A 22160-nucleotide genomic window follows, 5' to 3' on the forward strand; every position below is an offset into this window, starting at 1 on the left:
CTTGAGTTGGGAGCGAAGGGAAGAGAAGGGAGGGAGGAAGAAAGAAAGAAACCCCATATCGTAATTGCTATATTAAAGAGAAATAGCAGGCAAGAATAATAAGAGAGATGTCAGAAGTGAAATACAGTAACAGACATTTAAAAAAAAAGAGACTACAGTTCTTCGATGGGGGTGTTAATTGAACTCAGAGCTGCAGAGAACAAAAGGGTGTTAAAGAAGAAAAGAAGAGGAAAAAAATCTTACCTCCTCCAAAGATCTGATTTGAGTTAAGTTTGGTGAAGATAATGCACAGGGAAAGGTAGCTAAAGAGGCACCTTAGATAGCTATTATGTTCTAAAATTAAAGAAAAAAAAATCAACAAACCCATTATTCAACAACAATTGCACTGCTAATCAGTGCTGTCTATAAATATTCCACTTTGTAAATTCCCCCCCCTCGTCACACATTTTCCTTCTAAACCTGAGTTCCTTCAATACAGAAGGGAGAGGAGGGGGTAAGAAAATAAAAATCAAGGGATTTTAAACTCGGGGTCTTTTTAATAAGTAGATTTTGCTCGATGCCCACACCTCCCCCAAAAGAATGGAGAAAGTGAAACGATGGGAAAAGCTCTTAAGGAGGAGGAATCAGATTAAATGGTCATATATCCTGCGCTCAGCCGCTCCCCGCCGAACGAGATGGGAGTTGGGAAAGGCTCACAGCTGAAATAGATGCTGCTGCATTTTGACAGCAGATATTTTCCAGTTTGCCATCCAAGGACCCCACGTCTGTGTATGTCTTGCCTGATTCTTCTACTTAGCTATTCTGCTCATGTAGAGAACAGCTTAAAAAAAAAATACATACCAAGAGAGAGAAAAAAAACAAGGGGAAAAAAAAAAAAGAGACCATAAAGACAGAGCCCCTACCTCTGTCTTCAAACTTTTTCTAAACCAGCAATGCAATTTCCGATTTCAATCCCTATTGACAGAGGAATCAATTGTATTTAAGACAACAATGCCTCCCATTTCCATAATTATTATTCCAAAAAGCCAGCCAGCCATTTGAAGGCAGTCCTGCCCCTTCCCTCACAACAAAGCGACCATCAGCAAGTGAAAACACACCAAATGAATGCCGACAACTTACACGTATATTTAAGTGGCAATTTCCCCCCACACACACATACTTAGATCGAGCCTCTCAACTTTTGTTACTTTTAAACAGACATCACCCCGAAAAAGCAGCAATCTCCAGGCTGCAGACAACTCACCTAGTTTTATGTAAGTCTCTTATAAAAAGCGTTTATAAACGCTTTAAAATAAGTTAAGAGCCCGAGAGCAAAAGGGAACTCTTTGGCCAATACGGGCGACTTCTTTTTCTCACGAACTTTATGGACACTTTGGGTTTGCTCAAGACAACGTTAATGCTATGAAATATTAGCCATAATGTTGCGAGAGAGGGTGGTAAAGTCTCCGTAAGGCTCTGGAGTCACTTAAATCAGGCAGCGGGGTAACTGAACGCACATTTCTGCACATCATAACGCCGGGGGGGGAAGATGTACGCATGCACTTTCAAACACCCACCAGTGACCACAAACAATCACCAGGATTTAAAACGCGACACATGCAAAAATCTGGGAAGCAAAATGGAAACTGGGAAGGAAGAAGTTGGCTCAACTTTCACGTCGCTGTCTATAAGGATGGGGTAAGCAAACAGAAGCGGGCGGTACCCTCAGCCCCAGAAAAAAAAAACCCAAAGCTGATTTCCTCCCAGCATTGGGACCACGAAGCAATAATTAGAAAAAAACATTTAAAATTAACCAAAACCATTTGGCCATTTGCTTCCTGAGAAAGTGTGACTTTTAGGGATGCAGATGGAGCGAGGGGAGGTCTTTGAATTTGCAAAGTAAAATAATAAACCGTAAACATATCTCAGGGAAGATAAATAATGTTCAAGAAACTGCCTGGATTCAGCCTCTTTGGAGATCTCTATCCAGCAGCCACGTAGCCAAGACACCCGAGCACAATAACAACAAATAAAATCTTTAAAAATCTGAAACAGTCCCAGTTCACACCTGAATATCCTTTACTTCCAGCAACACGATTTGCCCCACATCATCTCTCAGGATTCTCCTTCGCAGACAGAAATTATCCCAGTCTGTCACTGTGAGTGCATACAGCTCCCCATCCCCTCCCAGCGTACACGGACCTCACGGCATTCCCAAGGTCACCTGGATTTGCCAACGGGTTTGGTCCTAGCAGATCCCCCATCCCCAAACTCTGCAACTGCACCAATAGCAAAGCCGAGCTGGGATTAATCCATTGACGTGCCAAAAAGTACCCCTGCACGGACAGGCTACGCAGCCTCAAGTACAGGTGGAGAAAAGGCAGACAAACACTTGTGAGTGGCTCGCACAAAATAAAAGGAGAAAGACGGAAGAGGGAAGGGAATCTGGTGTCTCTGCTTTTTGGGGAGGTACACAGGGAAGCACTGTAAAAAAAACCATAAAATTTCTCTCTAGGCAGACTCCCTCATGTTATATCACATAAGCTTTCCAAAGGCTCCCATACTGAACCCAGTGCTCGATATGAAGGGAACTCCATACAGACAGACTCCTCAGGCAGGTCAGACCCGGCCACGCAGCCGGGAGGACTCCGGAGAGCCGAATGCCATCGGTAGGTGCTTTGTCTGGGCTACATGCTACACAAACAGCATTTAACAAAGGGCCCTCTTAGTCATTTTATATATATTGCAAGAGTCAAGTAATTGTATTTTCAATCAGCTGCTCACACTAGGAGGTTTTCTATATACATTTTAAAAAGGAAAAAACAGAAAGAGCCCCAGATTCAGGCTTCTGAAAGCTGTTCACCTTTTATGTGTAACTATCAATGTATATCAACGGGGTGTGCAATCATATTTATTGTCACTTTCATTCATGTCATGCCCTTGCTTATATGGTTTAGATATGAATTATTGACTGTTACAGTCCTTGTTGTAAAAAGGGGGGGGGGGGGGGGGGGGGGGGTGGAGGGAGAGGAGTCAAGTACTTTGCAGTGCGCTGAAACAAGGCAGCTAGATCGGCAAGGAAAAGCCCGCTGAGCAGCTCCGGTCGGCTCAGAAGGCCAACAGCAAAGATGAACACCTCCCCCTCACCCACTTTCCATCATTCCCCCCCACCTTTTTTTTAATGAAAAAAAAAGAGAGATTCCAACAAATACATAAGTGGTGCATGTTGCTAAATGTCCTTCCCTGAGCATCTGTTGTTTAAGATCACCCTTGATTGATGACTGCTATTTTTTAATTGTTGCTTTTAAAATTTAAATGCCCCCCTGGGATGTGTTATAAGTGTGTTAGTACATGGTAGGAGGTCTGGAAAGTGGGAAACGGCAGAACCAAAGCTCTCATGCCATTAGCTTCTTTAGAAGCCTGAGAACACCCCATGCCATAAAACAACAGTACCCTAAAGTAACTAACAATCTAATATATTGCTTTCACTAAAGGCAACTGACAACTCACTCTTACACGAGCTAGCCTGCATGATTGGCAGACAAGAGGATTTTAACCCTTTCTTTAAAAAAAAGAAAGAAACCTTTATGTTTACCTGAATAGCAATAGTAATAAAGCTGCACGGTTTTATTTTGTTGGGTTTTGTTCCCCACCGACACACTCTGTACTCACATTTATTTTTTAAAGTGCAATGTCTTAAAGAAGAAACTAGAGCAAGAGAGAAATTGCAAGGGGTTTGATTTTTTTTTTCCTCTTCTCACCAGAAAAAGCAATAAATAAAAGGCTATACAATAGAAATTAAACCACGGTATTTTCCCTTCCAGACACAAACCACATCATGCAAGTCCACTGCCAGAAGCATTAAATACCGGCGAGTTATTTCTCCCCACTTAAATACTGCTACTCTGGGAGGGGAGGCCACAAACTTGGTGGAATAAAGCCCTCAAAGAGCAAAAAAAACAAGAAAAACAAGACAGAACCAACAGCATTGATTTCCTACCTGTTTTCTCTTTGATTTCACACAAGACATTAAAAAGGGCTGGCTTCATCCTGTGGCAGTTTAAAGCGTGTTTCCTGGAAAGAAAAGAAGAGAGGGTGAGGTTAGGATGTCACCACAAGGAACAACTTTGCAAATTCATGCCAGCCGGTCCGTGTGTGCTGGGGGAACACCTTTGAGCCCTCTCAACCCTGTCACCATCCTTACTAGGATTTGAGCTCCAGTGCTGCAAACAGCCATCCACCTGTCGCAGAGATGAATTACGCCAATTTAGGAACGGTTGGAAAAATCGCCTTTGCCACCGAGCAGCTCCCAGCACCGGCTCAAGTCAGGCAACACACCGAACCAAAGCCAGCAGCTTTTGGAAGCCAAGCTTGGTTGAACTGTCTCATTCAACACAGAGAGAGCACTGGGCTCTCTCCGTCCCCCACCTCTGATATTAAACCCAGTCATGTGCTTTATTAGGCTCATCCTGCATAATAGAGGGGAGATAAACACCCCCCTCCCTTGTCCCAGCACTAGAAACATCCTCTGCTGAGAGGTCTCAATTTGGGCTATTTCAGCGCCCAACTTGGAGCACAGACACATACATGCACGGATGGGGAAGAGAAACCCCTTCTCCATGCTACTTACATCCAGCTTATTTGCAGGTGTTAAAAATTAATTCTTTACAAGTGGGACAATAAGCACATTTAAAGACAGAGGTGGCTGCTCCTGAGAAGGGAAGGGTGTGCTACTCAACGCCTTTCTTTTTGGCTGCTGTTATTTCAGAGCTGGCTGTTCTCCTGTGGGTTTTGAGATAAGAGTTGGGGGGGGGGGGACGGACACACAGGGGGTGGGTAAAGAGCTGATTTTAAAACCCACCAAGTGCCTGCTGAGGCAAAGAAACAGTATGGGTTTATTTTTTCTTCTTAAGCCACACGATCATTTAGCCAAGGGTTTGGTTGTATAATGGGCTGTTGCTATCAGGCACCGGTTACGGGATTTCTGTTTACCAACCAAAATTACACGCGAAAGACAATGTGAACATCTGGCAAACATTCACACTACTTGCCCCACCACCCACAACATGTTAAAAAGATTTATATATCTGATGAAGTCTCTCAAAGGTATATACCCTTGCAGAACCACAGAGTCCCCTTATCAGCACACCCAGATGGGCACAGACATTTGGGTACACACAAATCACATACATATGCTGTAGGGGCCATCTGACAAATAATATTGGTGCTGTGCATCTTCCCAAAACTTCATTAAAAGAAAAAAAAAAAAAGAGACAGGAAAGTAGCCATGCAATACAGGGATGGAGAAATGCAAAGCCAAACATCACTGATAAATACAGTGAGGTTGGCAGCTCAGCATTAAAAATAATAAAAAAGTGTACTGTAAGGAAGCAGCTGAAATAGTCCAGCAAGAAACATCCATAAAGCCTGCTCCTAGTTCTGTTCTGCTTTGGTTTTATTGATTTGATTAACTACACTAAATTATCCAGGCAGGAACACACACAATCCCTGCAACTTTCCGAAGGAAGATCCCCTCACTGCCCCAGGTCTGGCCGGGGAGAAAGTGCATTATTCCCTCCTCCTCCTCCTAACAGCTACTCTGACCCTGCAAGAACATAAGAAAATTAATAAGATCAGCCCAGCAACAAGCCTTTTCGGTAAGCAGGAGCTGTGTACCAGCTGAGGAGGTGGGGAGGATGCAAACTGAGGTTTAGAGGGTACTTTTATCTTTCTGGAAGTTTTTACTAAGCGAGTTTGAGGGCTGTGCAGTGCGTTTCACCGAGAACAATGTATTCGAGCAATCTGCTCCAGCTCGGGGCATGAATGTTAGGGGAAAGGACACCACAGCAAGCAACTCTGCAACCCATAAGAAATTTCAGTGTACCCCAGGCAATTCAGGGCAACTTTTGGGTTTTCTTACTCTTTAAACTGTGTCTTCAATTAGGGGATTTCCCCCCCCCCTTAACTTTTGCTAGCACCTTTCAAAGTGCGCATTAGGTTTGCGCTCCTTAAAGCCTGGGGCAATTCGGTTATCGGCTTTTAAAGGCTTTTTTCCTATCTTTTTAAATACTTCTGCAATTAAAAAGACGAATAATAAAAAAAACCCGCTTCTATGTGCATCCTCCAAGCACAAAAACACGGCCTTAAAAATAACACTACAGGGCCGTAAAAAAAAAAAGCATCAATGCCCCTGAAAATACGGAGCAACACTCTCAGATGAGACTAAAGCGGAGCTCAGCCTGCCCCAACGACCATCTCCCTCCAGAATTAACTCCCACCTCAAAAAAAAAAGCTGGCAAAAGCCATGCCATTTGCCCGAGTTGGGGACCCCCGGTGGGAAAGGGGCAATGGAAGCGGCGGGAGGGGAGCGGGGTACCGCGGGCTATGGGCGCTGAGACCCCCAGAAACCGCCAGGAAGTTGGAAGTGGGGGAAGCGGGGGGGAAAAAAATGCGGGGGGCAGGGAAATTAACAGGATTCCTTTTTTCGCCCCGCTTCCCCCAAAATTTCTTGGCAGCAGGCGCCCCCGTCCCCGCGCGATGGGGACAACAAAGGCCGGGCCGGGGCGCGGGGGAAACTTCCACGCACCTGCCCCCCCCACACACACCCCCCCACCGCCGGCCGGGGCCGGGCCGCCGCTCTCACCTGGCCTGCGCTTCGTCCAAACTCTGGTCCGTGATGGTCATGATCTGCTGTAAGATGTCTCCGATGTCCTGTTTCCTGCCTGCCTCCCCCTCCGCCCCGCCTGGTCCATCCTGCATGTGCTGGGACAGGCCCGGGTGCCCCGGCATCCCCACCCCGCTGTGCGTGTGCATCAGCCGCGGCTGGTCATCCATCGCCGGCCCCCGGCCCCCGCTCTGCCGCCGCCGCCGCCTCCTCCTGCCCTGGCTGCCGGGAGCGGCGCGGCTGGGCTGGCCGCCTGGCTCCTCGCTTTCTTTTCTTGCTCGCTTTCTTCTTCTTCTTTCCTCCCCCCCCTTCTCCTCCTCCTCCCCAGCCTCTTCCTCTTCGCTTTTTATTTATCCTTCACGCTGGCGCCCGGCTCCGCGGCGGGGAGGAAGAGGAGGAGGAGGAAGGAAAAAAATGAAAAAAAAAAAAAGAGAGAGAGAAAAGAAAGGGGAAAAAAATCCCTTTGGCTGCTGGAGGAGGAGAGAGGGAGGGAGGGAGGGAGGAGGGAGGGAGGGAAGGAGGAGGGAGGGAAAGGGGGGGGGTTCCGGGGAAGGGAGGGGAAACGGCGGCGACTCCAAAAGCAGGGCAGCTCAGCCCCGCGCCCGTGGAGGCAGCGGGCGGGCGGGCGGGGACAGGGGCCGGAGAAGCAGGGGTGCGCCCGCGAAGACGACGGCGGCAACGGCCACGCCGGGGCGGGGCGAGGCGAGGCGGCCGCCCGCGGTGGCAGCGCCGGAGCTGCCGGGGCTGGAGCGCAACGGAGCCCCCGGCGCTCGGGGGCAAGGCTCCAAACTTTCCCCCGGGCTCGGGGCTGGCTGGCGGCCCGCACCGTCCGCGGCCGGCAGCGAGGCCCCCACCCCCGCCACCTCCGCCAGGCCTGCGCGCACCGCTCCCGGCCCTCGCCGCCCGCTTTTGTTCGGCTCCGGACTCCTCAAACTGGCACGGAGGAGCCCAGGGGGCGGGGGGAGGAAGGGGCAGCAGCGCCTCCCCGCCCCCCCCGGCTCCATTGGCGGCGGCGGCGGGAAGGCCGGCCCCTGCGGGCCGCTCCACCTCCTCCGCGGCCGCCCGTCAATCTCCGGGTTCAGAGGTGGGCCGGGGGCCGCGCTCCGCCCGCGCCTTAAAGTGGCCTCAGCTGTCGGGCGGGGAAGGAGCGGAGCAGAGGTGTGCGGGCTTGCAGCTGCACTCGTACCCCCTCAGCCCCTGCACGGGCCCCGGCCCGCTTTCCACCTCTCCTCAGAGCTGTGCCACTCAGCCTTCCTGCCAGCCCTCAGACCCCCACCTCTCTTCAGGCAGCCTTCCTGCAGCGCTGCTGCACTCCCAACTGCTTTCAGTCTCCCTACAGTCAGCCCTCCACACTGCCCACAGCCCCCTCATGCCATTCAGGCAGCTTCTGCCACCTCTTTGTGGCCCACCAGCCAGCTATGACTCCTCACGCTATCCCCATATCAGCTTCACACCCCAGTCAGGAGCAGGGTTCCCCCTCCACTGTTGCCCCGAGGGAGATTATTCCCTCACTTCAGCCACCATCATCTTGCTGGTTTTTTCCTCTTCCCTGACCCACACAGTCCCACAAGCAGGGCTTTCCCAAGCACATCACGCAGGCCGGTGGTGTCGCGTCCCATACCTGACGGTCCCATACCTGCCCAAACACGACAGGGGAAGCCAGCAGAGATCCTAAGCCACCAAGGCTGCCATGCAGACCTACGTGTCACAGCACTTGAGTGGAAGGGTTTCCCCAGCCCCTTTCTGCACTCCCCAGGATCTGAGGCTGTCTTGAAGCCAAAAAGACCTCTGTAGGTATTGGCTGGTGAGCAGGGATGGGCTTGCCTGCAAGTTTTTATTTAACAAAGAAGAAATAAAACATAGTTACAGTGATACAGGAATTTCTTGTGTGGGAGATGATTTCATCACATTGTCCCTTTCTCAGATCCAAGGGTTCTTAGCTCCAGGCCCCTCATAATGCAAGAGAAGACAGGAACCGGCCTGGTGTTTCACCTCAGCATTGGCTGGGGAAAGAGCCATCAGGCTGATTGCAAAGAGAGGGAAAAAAAAGCCCAAGACAATTGTTTTGCTTCCACTCTTCCTCTTTAATGAAACACTTTCCAGTGTTTTAAGCAAAACATGAGTTTTCATTTTGAAAATTCCTTTTGAACCATTAAAATGTTTTAAAGTGGTTGAAGGCAAAGTGAGATGTTTTGATTTTTATCGCTATGAAATGTTTCACTCAACACGTTCCTTGTGTTTCTTGATTTGCCAAAATTTTACAGAGGTTTCTGCTTTCTCGCCCAAGATGTATCTATGTATTTTTTACTTTCTTTAAAAGGTAAAAAAAAAAAAGGAGGAGAAAAACATCCTTTATCTCCACAGCTCCACAAGAATCAGAACTTTATCCAAGAAACAAGGAGCCAAGGGACTCCTCTCCCAAAGGTCCAAACTTTCAGACACTTAGTCATCCCTTCCCTTGCTTGCTCATATACCAAGTCTAGACATATGCTGTCTCAAACTCTGGCGAGGACTCCCCAGAGGTCAGTCCAGGGTCTTTTGGGTTTGATTTTGAGCATCTCTGAGGAGAGGCAGCACAGCAGAGCTGAACATGCACAGCTGAAAATGGATGGGAGGCTGACAGGGACATTGGGGACCATGGGATGTGGTCACTCACTGACCCTGTAGACTTTTGTATCCAGATCCTTCTCCTGTTTCCCAAGTCAAAACATAAAGCTTCAGCACATCAGGTAGATGTTAGAGACGGTAGGAGCCAGAAGGCCCTTTGGGGAGCCAGCACAGTTCAGGTACAAGGCACACAAGGGGAAAGGAGAGTTGTCTGTGGGATCAGCGAACCCCAGGCAGCCCCATGACATCTCACATGTCATCTCGCAGAGTGACCTGAGCTGCCTGAGAGAAGCATCCCAGCATGGGACCTTGGAGGAGCCATCAGGCCAATGCAGAAATGGCCAGGACTTCGCCTCTGCTGTCTGCTGGAGTCTGTAAAATCCTTCCCGTCAGAGATAACTAATCCTGGGGCCTTTACAACACCTCTCCTGAAAAGCACATTTCATTCCTCCGTCTCCTCCTGCCTTCCAAGAGCACAAGATTGCAATAGGTATTACCGAAAATATTCCCCATGGGAGCTGACACTGTACTCCCTTAAAACCCAAACGCCATCACCCCTCCTTCCACAAGACACAAGCAAGAGCTATGCTCTATTATCTCTACACCCACTAAATCTTTCTGAAATAAAGAATAAACATTTCCACCACACATAGTGTAAGTGTATGTGCCAAGCTGCATCGCTTCCTCTCCTCTGTGGTTGTTATAAAGTGGTTTTGTTTCAATGGTGAAGCAGATGGACAGATTCCAAGTCTGGCTTCCCCACTCTCTCCAAGTACGTCTAACACTATCTTTGGTTTATCACAGATTCCTGAAGAAAAGGTTTATGGGAGCATGTTGTTTAAAATCTTGGCTCCATCACAGCATAATTCCTATTATTTATTAAATGAACATCAAGCCGTTGTTAATGCACCATTACTGTGGCAAAGTGGAACCCTCAAAAAGGAAGGCCAAGCACACTCTCTTTCTCTGAGCATGAGGGAAGCATCTCCCCATCACCATCGATTAATGCCCACACCACAGTGAGGTGAAAAACTGTCTGCTTCCCTGTGGCACTTTTTGGTGAGGAGACCCGTGGACTTTTTTACTTTGCTGCCCAAAACCTGACATCCCAGAGTCAGACAGCGTGCAAATTGTACATAACACCGTCAGAGGGGCTTTACCTGAGACATCTCTGTGGCAATGCCCTTCTCACCGTGACCAAATTATTTTTCCTCTAACGTAATCCACAGGAAAAAAACAAAGCCTTTCCTATTTCCCAGCCAGCCACAGCCCCCATGACACAATGAACCCTGCACCTACGGTCTCTCTTGGCTTGAAGCATGGCAGAGTTTAACATTCCCAAACGTTTTTCAGAGGAGATTCTTACATTTTTCCTGGAAATGTTGTGTTGCTGCTTTGAAGTGATTGTTTATTTGTCAATTTAGTCATTAACCTTCTTCCTTGCTCCTTTGGCTTTTGATAAGACAGAAAATGTCAAAGGGAAGGGAAATAGGCCTAGAATGATTTCCCCTGGCGAAGGATCCCAGTTCCCAGAAGCAAAGGGAGTTTTCTCATCAATTTTAGCAGAGACACAGCTTCACTCATAGTGCCAACTTAAATCAGTGTTCAAGGATATTTTTTTTTGTAGGGTTTCTCTGTTAGACTTCAGCAAAATACCTGGGTCTTCTGGAATGATCTCGATCTGCAGGTCTCAACGCCCTTTCAGAAGCAGCTAAATACCACTGTTCCCAGTTCAGGTGGGAGGTGGGAAGAGCTGTCCAGGTGATGGGAGAGGCAGAAATGGATTCCTGCTCACCCCATTCCCAGCCTCACGTTAAATCCCTTGGCTCACACCAATTTTACCATGGTGGTACAATCATGGTCTATCCTATTACAAAATGCATGTCTTAATGCATTGCTTATTAATATTTCCTATTCACAGAACTATTACAAACAACCTGAAGATGGGTAAAATGCTACAACCACCAGAGAGGGAGTCAACTTCTGTGCACGCTAAAATTTGTTGCATCTAAGCTTGTTGTTTGATGCTTATCCAAATGCAAGTAACAAAATTCTTACCATCAGAAGTTTACCAAAAAGGCAAATGGCTTTTCCCAATAGCTGACATAAACATGTAAGTGCTACCAAACATATTTACATGTTTGAAATAGATGGTATAATTACAATGAGTTATAGTCAATATTCAGTCTTTCCCCAGTTTAAATGCTACCTTCTGATACAGCACAACACATCCTTTAATTGTGATCATGTGCTCTTTCTTACACACTGCTGCTGCAATTTTTTTTCCCCCACAGAAACATCTCTAATTGAAAAGAAAATGGCATTGTTTAAAATAAATTCTATGCCCTCTTGGAAATAAACAGGCAACTTCCCTTACAAAGGGTCCTGTTTCTGGGACTTCTACATCAGAGCAAGCCATCTCCAAAATCATTTTGGGCATTTTTTTCTTTCCCAGACCCCAGACTTGAATTTCAGAAAGGAAATGCAGTTTGTGAAGACTGAAAAAAAAATCCAACAAGGATTTTGAAAACAAGTCAAGTAAAAGCTGTTAGAGGAAATATCCAAACAAAAGTGATCATAGAGTCCTCCAATAAAAGCAGGTCCATTCCAGACTCAACAAAAAAGGTCTTTTTCCCCTCTTTTAGCCAATGCTGATGTTCTTCAAAGGATACAAAATAACCATTACATACACTTTTATCCAGCGTGGCTCACATTCTATTCAGTGCTTTTAAATAGAGAAAGCCACATTAGAGGAGCAAACACATGACTTCATCCCACAGCTTCTCCATGAGATCTCACAAGTCAGGCCTCCAAGTAAGACCTCCTCTTCACCACCAGCACTATGGGCTCATTTTTGCGGTAAGCCCATTTTCAGATGATTTACCAAGAAGGGATATCTTTACCCTTCTTTTCCAGATGGGGAAATGGATAGACAAAGAGAAGAAGGGTCTTACCTCTATGAACCACTACCAAAAGCCAAGGTTATCAGCCGAAGGTGATCATGTAATATTTACCTTGATCACCGTGTCTGTGAAAGAAAACTCTGCTGCCTCAGGTGAACTACAGATATCTAGAATTACTTTCTTTGTGTTTCAGATGCAGACTCATGGTTTTTGGATGTTTTCCAGCACGTTATCTGCCTTCAAGTGGTCTTCCTGGAGTACATCTGCAGGCAGAAGTTGGTTTTCTTTCTCTTGAGCTTTCCATAGATTTCCAAAACTGAGAAAGGCTGCACAGGAAGAGGCTCAGCTACAGGTTTCCGACTTCACCTTCATAAGAGCAGTTTAAGGCTATCTCCAAAGACAATTCTCACCAGCCTTGAATCAAGGGATAGAGCAAATGCCTTCTGTCCTTCTACAGCAGTAAACTTGGTGGGAAGTGTTCCCCCCATGCAAAGACCCTTGCTACTGTCTCATACATTTCTCAATTTGTCTGTCACCACAAAGCAGTGAGCAAACAGGTCACAGTGAGACACTTAGGTCTCCATGGTGGTAAGCAAGCCAAGAGCTCCAATTTGCTGACTCTCTTTTCAATAAAACCCCCACCACCCTGGCTTGTTCACAGATTCCCTCAGCCTCTCTCGCTGGGGTTTTGACCCAGTGTTCCTGTCGGCTTTCCTATTATCAGCTGTCCCATCCTTCCTTTGCAACTGCTGAAGTTGGACCTTAGCCTTTCATTTCATTTTCATTTGGCTTCTTCCCCAACTTCCCATATTTGAGCACTTTTGCTTATTATCAGTCTGGTCCCTCATGTACTTTACTTAGCTCCATTCTACTAATTGGTTCGAGCGTGGGCCCAGCATTTCCTAAAGGAGAGTCACTTCCCCTCGCACACAGTCGCTGCCACACATTGAATACCTTCTGCAGACTCCCAGAGCAGGAGCAACACTTCCTCTCCAAAAGGTGCTGTTGTCCTTGACTGAATGGGTCTGAGACAGTGATCGATATAATCACTGATATATGATTGTGTCCCATATTGGTTCTTCACAGCTCAGAAAACACGTCCCCTGGCAGGCCCTGAAGGTTGTAGGACAGATAGGCTTCAAAAACACACATCCATTTTCACTATTGCTCTATCAACTCTTATCCCAGTAACATCCCTATATTACACACCAACTGGGGAAGCACCCAACTTCAAATAGCCAGCAACCTAAAACGAGGATGTTCACTTTAATTCCTATGAATGGAAACTATTTGAATTCTTGTATGGTCAGATGAACAAAGGGTGCTTACATCACCCTTATTGATGACCTTGTCTTTCCAGAACACAAGTCACCACTACTTTCCTGTGGCTCCAAAGTCAGAAAGAGGTGTCAAAACCATTCACCTCTCACTTGTATGGAGGCAGTTCTGCAGAGAGAATAACCACAAATCACAGCAGCAGCTCTCCTACCCCCAGACCCAACCCACATTCACCAAGGGCTTTACTTTCCCTGGTTGACTGGGCACAAAACCCCGCAAAGCTTAATTTCTTACCACGCTTTCCCAGGAGGGAAAAAATCTCACCTAGAATTGCTGTCAAGTCACATATCATTTCTCACCCCAAAAAGATTTAGGCAGGTTAAGCCTGGAAGAAAGAGAAAATATCAAAGGCTGCTTGTTTGATAAGGGCACATCTATAGTCCAACAGTACCTGGTTACAGCTGGGACATGAATCTGGAAGCTGGGCTAGGGGAGCAGGTTGCCCTCCCTAGGCACTGCTCTCCACAGGGGAAGCTAGAAAGGGCAGATTGTCACCAGTTCTGAGCAAGGGCAAAGCCTGCAGAGCGAAAACTGTTTGCATTTTGCAGTGAGCCCGGAGCCACCTAGCACTCACATTCAATAGCTGGCCCGCCAACATCACCAGCTCAGCACCTGCTAGGGAGGGAAAGACACAGCTTGGAGAATGGAAAGTCAAGTTCTCTGGGATTGTGGCTTTGGAAGGAAGCCTTGTTGAGACAAAGGTCTTAGTCACTGCTCTGGAGGAAACCTGCAGCCTTCCACACTAAATCTAGCAGCTAGTGCTGCTTCAGCCTTCCCAGCCTCCACTTAAGTAGTGCAAAAGTCACAGTGTCCAAGGGATGGGGATCTTTGGGAGAGGACCAGAAGTTATTTGCTAGAGGGCTGGAAAAAAGGATGAGGGTTCCATGGTAATGGGGAAGACAAAAGGACATGTAAAAATCTGAAAGCTACCAATGACCCTAATGTGCTGCTTTTCCTCCAGTCTCATACTGCGGAATGTCCTCAAAGGATGTAAATTAATAGACTTTTTAAAACTATACCAATTTACTCAAAGTAAAGACCTGGCTTTCAAATTTTAGAAGCCTGAAGTGGATGTAGCATAAGAGCAGAATTTCAAAGCCCATGCTGGGAAGACCCCACTTGGGTCACATTTCACTGGCCTCAAATAAAAGAGCCAAAGCTCCTCCTTGTGTTCCAGGCTTCACAGCCCCTTCCTCAAGCTAAATGTTCTTTCCCCAGTTTGATAGTCTTGTTCTCGAGCCATACAGGAGTTAGAACAAAGAAAAAGGCAGAGCCCCAGAAGGAGCAGAGTCATCCCAGGTCCCCACTGTCCCCATGAACAGTCAGTGCCAGGTTCCCAACAGCCAGACGGGAATTATGTGGGAGGAGACCAATAAGAGCAGTGTCCTGAGAGATATAGACCATCTTGATCAGAGAGGAAAAGGAGGAGAAGCAAAAGAAGCCACAGCCTTTTGGTTTTGCAGGGAAGGGGGGTGTTTTATAGTCATCACACACGTACAGACACACACCCCTCCCGCCGACTAAAATGTATAAGCTGTGACCAACCATGTGATGGGCAGCAGATGCAAAAGCAGCAGGGACGTGCTCACCCAAAAGTGCCTTATATCTTCTTCTCAGAGAACTTCCCTCATCATGCAGGGCAGGGTTTGGCACATTAAACTACCTCTAGGCCAGGCCTTGCACTACTGCCTGCAGCAGCAAACAGGTCTGCTGACTTCCAGTTAACTCCATCTCCCAGCCCTGCTCCATCTCCCCTCCCAGCCTGCTCAGTGCTGGGAGTTGGGAATGCAAACCATCCCACCAAGACATGCTCTCAATATCCATCTCTATTTTCACTTCTTCCTCCCATTTAGCAGAGAAAGAGCCAGGCTGGTAAGGGTCAGACTTATCACATGAAGCCCAAGGCTCAATGTAAACCAAGGGAGAGCAGTTCCCAGGGCTTGGGCTGGAGAGTGGGAAAATGACAGGCATGTCTTATGAAACCTCAGCAGCTTGCCAGTCTTGTGACCTGAAATCAAGGCTGTCAGGGACTGCTCAGAGCTAATAGCAGTGGTTATTTGCATTTGAGCTAAGGGTCTGGCTCAGAAGCTTTAGGCAGTCACTGTTCCAGATAACAAGAAAGGCGACTCCTTGCATGTGCACTCTGGACACATCTGGCGAGCTGCTGCTGGGCACTGCTATGTGGTTGAAGTCAAAGACATGAGTCTGGAGGAGGAGCAGAGGCAGGGCTCTATGAGAAATAGCAACATTCCTTTCATAACAGCACTTCTGACTCTGCTGCTAAAAAGAGAGGTGGAAGCTTAGCTGGGTCTGGAGCACAGAGCAGATCCTTGTAGGTCACACCCTGCTTTACTCCTTAGCCAGAGAAATGTTATTTACCAAAGCACATGCAGCCTATTTTCATATCCTAGATAACATAGCATTCTCCAAGTCAGTGCTTGGCAAGTGGACTACATGTGCACTGGAGGCCACGGTGCTGCCATCAGCCCTGGAGTCACATCCCAGAAGAAAATCATCACAGCCTGCTCTGGGATAGCCTCTGCCAGACTTTCACTGCACAGTGCACTATTTGTCTGTGAATGGATGGACTCATGCAACAGCAGGAGAGACCTTCACCAGGGTCAAAGTTTGGTTCACAGTGGTGAAGATATACCTGCATTTTGATGTCAAGTTATCAAAGTGAATCACTTCAACCACAGAGCAAACTAGAGCAACTCCAACTGTGTGGATGTGGTAAAGCTGACTCCATTCAGTCACAAGTCTTTCTCTACACCAGAAACCCAAGCAATACCAGTGATATGAGCATGGCATTGCACTGGATTTGCTCTGTGGAGCTGGGATCAAACTCTAACCCTAGCTTTTACACAGCTTTTTTTATCATCTCCCCTCGCCACCGCATAACTCCAACCCCAAGTGCTAGAATAACTAAAATACCACCAGTTAAATTGCCTCAAAGAAAACAGAATGTGCATTTTCACAGCCCTGAGACACGGTCCTGTTCCCATGCTTCATGAAAAAAGGAGTTCTTTAGCCTGCACAAAAAACTCTTGCATTAAAAGGCAGATATTATTATTTCCTGGGTTTTTTTCCTTTGGAACACAGAGCAGATGAGAGAGAATACATAATATGGGATCAGAGGTGCCCCTTAGAGCAAGAAATCAGTGTATCTAGTCCTCAGCTGATGAAGGACCGATGCATTCTTTGTAAAGGGCAGAAGGACGCTCTTAGCTTGGTGTTGGAATCGCAACAGGAAAAATCTGTGGTGGGACTCAAGAATCCCCTCATGATGGAATACAGAAAAATAAACTCAAGATTCTGAATGTTCCTTTTAGGCAAGTGTTTCTGCAGCAAGCATCTCTCTTCCCACTTGCTCCAATGCCCTTCCCCCGGCTGAAGAGGAGTGGTGGCGGTTTGTTGCACACACATGCACACACAAATCCCACACGTGCTCTTTCCATCCCATTTGAGGCATGGCTTCCCAGGCTGTATCAAGTGCAAAGTGAAATCACCTGAAGAGTGTCGCTTTAAAAGCCACGGAAGTGCAGAGAGCAGCACCAGCAGTCAATAGCAATTTCCACCACCGGGTCGATACCATCTGATGGCTGTGTAGCTGTAAAGATTGTTTCACACACATATCAGGAGGTGGGCAGGGGCAGGAAAAGTAGAATTGGTTTTAATGATTGCAGGATTCAAAGTACTCCTGGCTCCCTCTCCCTCTCCTTTCACAAGAAACACACGCACAAAGAGTCAGAAATCAAATTTCCAGCCCTGTCAGTTCCTATCACACCACCTCCCCAGCTTGGACTCCTTCCCAGTTTGCCAGGGAAGCTTCTCCTAATCCACTGAGAAGTGCATTACCAAGCGATGGAGTTGCAGCCTGTGTCCAAACTTCCCCACAGTTTCAGGTCATTAGCTCCACTGGTGTGGCCACGGAGCTACAGCAGAAGCACAGTGCTCAGGTTCAGACCCAAAGGGCTTCCAGATGAGGATAATTTGCACTATTTCATCTCTCCAGACATCTCCTCAGCATCTCATTTTGCTAGACGCTGTCTGGGCAGGGAAAAGTAGGCAAGCACAAACAGCTAACCACAAAAAGAGGGAGGAAAAAAATGTGTGAATGGCTATAGCCTGAAAAATAATAGCACATTGTGTTTCTGTTGCCTCATAAAGTGCTTTTCAGCCAGTGACTCCAGGGGCAACACATGAACAAACGTGCCTTGGTCAATGTTAAGAGCATTGCTGCGGGATGAAGGAGGTTAGTTCTATGACTTACTGTTCCCAGGGCTGGCCCTATGGTCCAAGCTCTGCTCTTTGGCTCCTGTAAATATGCTGAAATACCAGTCACTGCTTCTGTTTCCCATGCACTGTCTGTCTGCCTCCTGCCCGAGGCAGAGACTCTTTCTTACAGAGTTTCACTAGCTGGAGCTCTGATCTCTGCTAGGAAAACCTCTCAATTGCTACTGCAGTAAAGGAAAGCCAAGACTGTGACTCCTTTTCAGGAAACAAAGAACATTCGTTTGATTCTTTGTCTTCTAATTCACCCATTCACCAACATATGAAGACAAACCTCTCCCTCAGCATCACATGTGAATAAGCAAGACAATTTTCCAAGGTGCTGAGCCCTCAGCAGTCTCTCTCCCAGTCCTCAGTGCCTGGTTACCAGGGTGGGAGCAGAGCTGGGCATCTTCAAGCACCTCTCTCTGAAAACTGGGGCAAAGCACCCTCTCCACAGTTCATCAGGTTGTGCCAGACAGACACAACTTACCTCCTCTGCTCCTCAGATCTCTTGATAAAGCATTCTTACACGCCCATCATAGAATATTTTATTAACACACTCATTTAGGCCTCATTTTATAACCAAGAAGCAAACAATAGGCATATGCTACCAATGGGCCTTTCTTTCACCTTGTAGGATGCCACAGGAACCTGTGTGTGCGTAACACCTGTACTCACATATCTTTCATTCATTTTCTCCCAGCCCTTGAGACATCAACCCATATTTGCTGCAGCTTTTTGTTTTGTTTTTTTTTAAATAAATGTGCAAAGATTTCAGAGTCTGACTGCCAGCTCACTTCTTTTATGGAAGGGATAACACATAGGTACAATATCCACGGTGGTTAGAAGCATGCTCCCAGACTCCCAGCCTCCAGAGTCCTTTTAGAAGCAGAAATGGCAGCTAACAGTACCCAAATCTTGAAGCCTGGAAATGGCAAACGAGGTAGAGCTTTTCTGCAAGGGCTGGAGAAACTGAAAAAGAGCAGGATCCAATTAGTAGGGCTTGCTGAAGTTTTAAATCAACAGAAAACCATCTGGAGTTCAGCCGCCAAAGCTACTGTAACTCTGGATCCAACTTCACAAATAGGCTTTTTTTCCTGGGAAGAAATATAAAGAGAGGAATACTTTCGGTGTTTTTAAATGAAGTGTCTTGCTGTTTCAGTTTGAAACACTCCTGGTTTACACCTGCCCCTTTCAGAAGACCTGCCAGCTGTCCCTGAGCCTGCTGCCACCACCAGCCCTAACCCCTACAGCCATGCAGAGGTGGCCACTATGGTAGCCACAGCAGCACTCCATCCAGCAATGCTGCCAGGAGACACAGGGAAGGCAACAAACAGGCTGGAAGGCAAACAAGGCCCAAGCTGTGGGATTACCGAGGCACATTAGCTCAGTGAAGGGAGGTCGATGCATTGCAGTGGACCTCTGACTTATGAAGGAAGCTGGAAAACAAACTCCCCTCTCCACATGCACAACACTGATGGTGAGGCCACATGTACCTTCAGCCTGGCCAGTCATGCAGAAGAACCTGCAGATGATGAAGGCTTGAAATTCAGAGCTGTCAAGGCCAGATGGGCCACTCCCCTCAACTAAACCTACTACTCTGGTACTGTGCAGGTGGAAGAGAATCAGGGGAATTTCAGGTTGACATCTACCCTGCTTGCAGGAACCACATATCCATGCAAGGAGACACCCCCTGAGCCCCTTGGCATCTCCTCAGGGAGTTCAGAGCTTTACTAATTAGTCACCCAGCCAGCACTCACCATTGCTGCTCACAATAGACCAAAACATCACAAAACTCTCAATGCATTGAAAAAAGAGAAATCCCCAAATTATGATTCTTATCTGTCTTTTGGGTCACGTTTTCAGGTTACTGCAAAAATGAAGTGGAAGGTCCTTGTAATGATGCAAGTCCAGAGGCTGGGACTTTAAATAAAAACCCCACGAGCTGGGAGATGCTCAAGGCAGTGGTGAGCACAGCTTCTGCTTTGCCTGTGCTCAACCCTGCAAAAGACTGAAAGGGCTCTGTCTGCTCAGCAGTCAAAGAAAATCTTCGTCGTGACTTGATCCCAGATACCCACTGAGTGAAAATAGCTGAGATTGGCATGTTTGTTAGGCTCACAGGTAAAAGGCACAGTAAGCAGCAAAACGCAAAATAAATAGTGAGAGTTGACAACACTGAATGAGGGAACCTTGAATGGGAAATAAAAGACAATTTTGAACAGTGAGGGTAGTTAATCACCAGGTCCAGTTACCAAGGGAAATGGCAAATTCATCATCAGTGAGAGGTCATGCACGGAGACTCGATGTCTTCCAAAAAGTGCCAGTCTGGTTCAGGAGCAAGTTTTTGGGTTCAAGAGCATCTCTCAGAGCAGAATAAGGCCCTGTGCACACCTTCCCGTGCTGGGTGAGCGGGTGAGGGCTGCAGCACTGCACAGAGCCCTCCTCTCAGCACAGCCCTCAGTCACACTGAGGCCGCTTCCCGGGGCCCAGCCAAGCACTGCAACCCTGCATCGACCACGGCCCTCCTGCACACACCCCAGCTGAGCTGGGCTCCGAGTCCCAGCCTCCAGCCTCTGCTCAGCCCCAGCCTGGTGCTCCAGGCCCCTGTGGCAAGCTGTGCTGCCATGCTCCCCGCTCCTGAGCACTGGCTGCCCAACACAGCCAGGGAAGCACAACAAAGGACCTTTTTTTTCTCTTTACTCCTTTTAGCCTCTGTGCCTGCTTCTTCCTTCCTTTAGCTGCCATGCTAGACCAAGCCCAAAATACACACTCTGGCTTCTGTTTACCCTTTCAGGCAGTTTCCCTGATGCCCAAGATGCTGATTTGAACTGACCTCTCTCTTAGTGCCACCTATCACCAACTCTGCTCCCCATCCCTCCTTGGAAGAAGAAACAAAAATCCAAGGGCAAAGTAAAGCAGCCTTGGCATCTCTGATATGCCTCAGCACATTGATCCCCCAACCATCACACGGAAGAAAAGGAAAATGCATCAGAGGAACACAAATGGAACACAAAAAGTTCCATTCAAACATAAGAAAAATTTCTTTCACTGTGAGGTGAGGGAGCCCTGGCACAGGCTGCCCAGGGAGGGTGTGGAGGCTCCTTCCTTGGAGGTCTTCAAGACCCGCCTGGAAATGTTCCTGTGTGACCTGATCTAGGTGGAACTGCTTTAGCAGGAGGTTTGGACTGGATGATCTCCAAAGGTCCCTTCCAGCCCCTACCATTCTATGATACAGTGAGTCTGACTTGCAGCTTTGATTGTGGACACAGAGAGCAAAACACCAGCTAGTGTGTCACGGTGCCACAGTCCCTGCTTGGAAGTGACTCTCCACATCCCAAAGGGCAGAGTTGTGCTCTCTTCCCTTCCTTTTGCACCAGCCAATATGGCCAATTTAAAGACGTTTCAGAAGGAAACAGGTGCCTGCAGCTCAGGCTGCTTCCCTGACCCTTGTAAATCCAGTCTCTTGAGTGAATGGCTTGTTTGGAGAGAGCCCTCCGTTTGTTTGTCTGGGCTCTAGTGATAATAGCTCTAATTTATCTCTGAGCTGGGCAGGCATGTCTAATGTGTTTGAGTATTTAGAAGCATTACTGAGGTTTCATTTGGTCAATTGTTTCTTGAAATCCTTTCCCACACACAGAACAGCTATGCAAAGGTGGAACTGTTGCACCACGGGTAGCCCTGGGATCTGAAGCCTGTGCTGCCAGTCTGGGAAGGGCACACAGACCACCACGGTTGCTGGAGGCACTAAAAAGGAGGAACAGTGATCCCAAAGCTCCTAGGTCTTGGAAATAAAAGACTAAAAAGCTGACCTTTGAAATGGACAATGATGGGACCGTCTAGAACAGGCCACTGCACCTCTTCCTCCTCCTTAGATCTTCCAACCCTGTTTGCTTTCTCATTTATCTCCTCCATGCAGACACACTCCATCTCAGCTCAGACTTGATTAGCAGGGTTAGCTTGGCATCTGCATTAGGAAACACAGCACAATTGACCAACACATTGTTCCTAATCTTAAATTAACCCTTCTTGCACTCCAAGATCCTTTCATTCCAGCCATAACCAGGCACCAGCTGAAGACCCTTTAAGCTGTGTCCCAGACAAAGGGGTTGACCCAGGTCAGTGCTGGGGAACAGTGAGAGCAGGTCACAGGTAGAACAAACCAACTACAGAGTTTCTAACAGCTCGTCCCCACGGTGTAGCACACTACCACACATCACCTCGGCTGTGCTCGCAGACCCGCGTGTGCTTCGGCCCGTGACAAATGCAAGGTCACGTGCTTCGGCTTAAATCACTTTCGTGGAGGTTTCAGCAATTCTCTTCATGCCATTTCAGCTAATTTTAGCTGCGAGCTGAGAGGCTGTTACTGAGGTTCAGCTGACTGGTGGCAATTTATC

At 47.6% G+C, this 22160-nt stretch overlaps 1 protein-coding gene across 3 annotated transcripts in view; it reads right to left on the bottom strand.

Annotated features, from left to right (window-relative positions):
• Positions 1–7474, bottom strand: part of PBX1 (PBX homeobox 1) — a 131753-nt gene extending 124279 nt beyond the window's left edge. The window contains exons 1-2 of one of the 3 annotated variants that reach the window (XM_062003181.1): positions 6623–7473; positions 3980–4053 (exon numbers count right to left, since the gene is read on the bottom strand). In XM_062003181.1, coding sequence (XP_061859165.1) covers positions 3980–4053; positions 6623–6813 — 265 coding nt within the window. In that variant the 5' untranslated portion in view covers positions 6814–7473. Of the gene's footprint in view, positions 1–3979; positions 4054–6622 lie in introns of all 3 variants that reach the window. The other 2 variants (XM_062003183.1, XM_062003184.1) reach the window with 2 other exon arrangements.
• Between the last annotated feature and the right edge of the window lie 14686 nt (positions 7475–22160).

This window comes from Colius striatus, chromosome 10, assembly GCF_028858725.1.
Source record: "Colius striatus isolate bColStr4 chromosome 10, bColStr4.1.hap1, whole genome shotgun sequence".
Classification (NCBI taxonomy): Eukaryota; Metazoa; Chordata; class Aves; order Coliiformes; family Coliidae; genus Colius; species Colius striatus.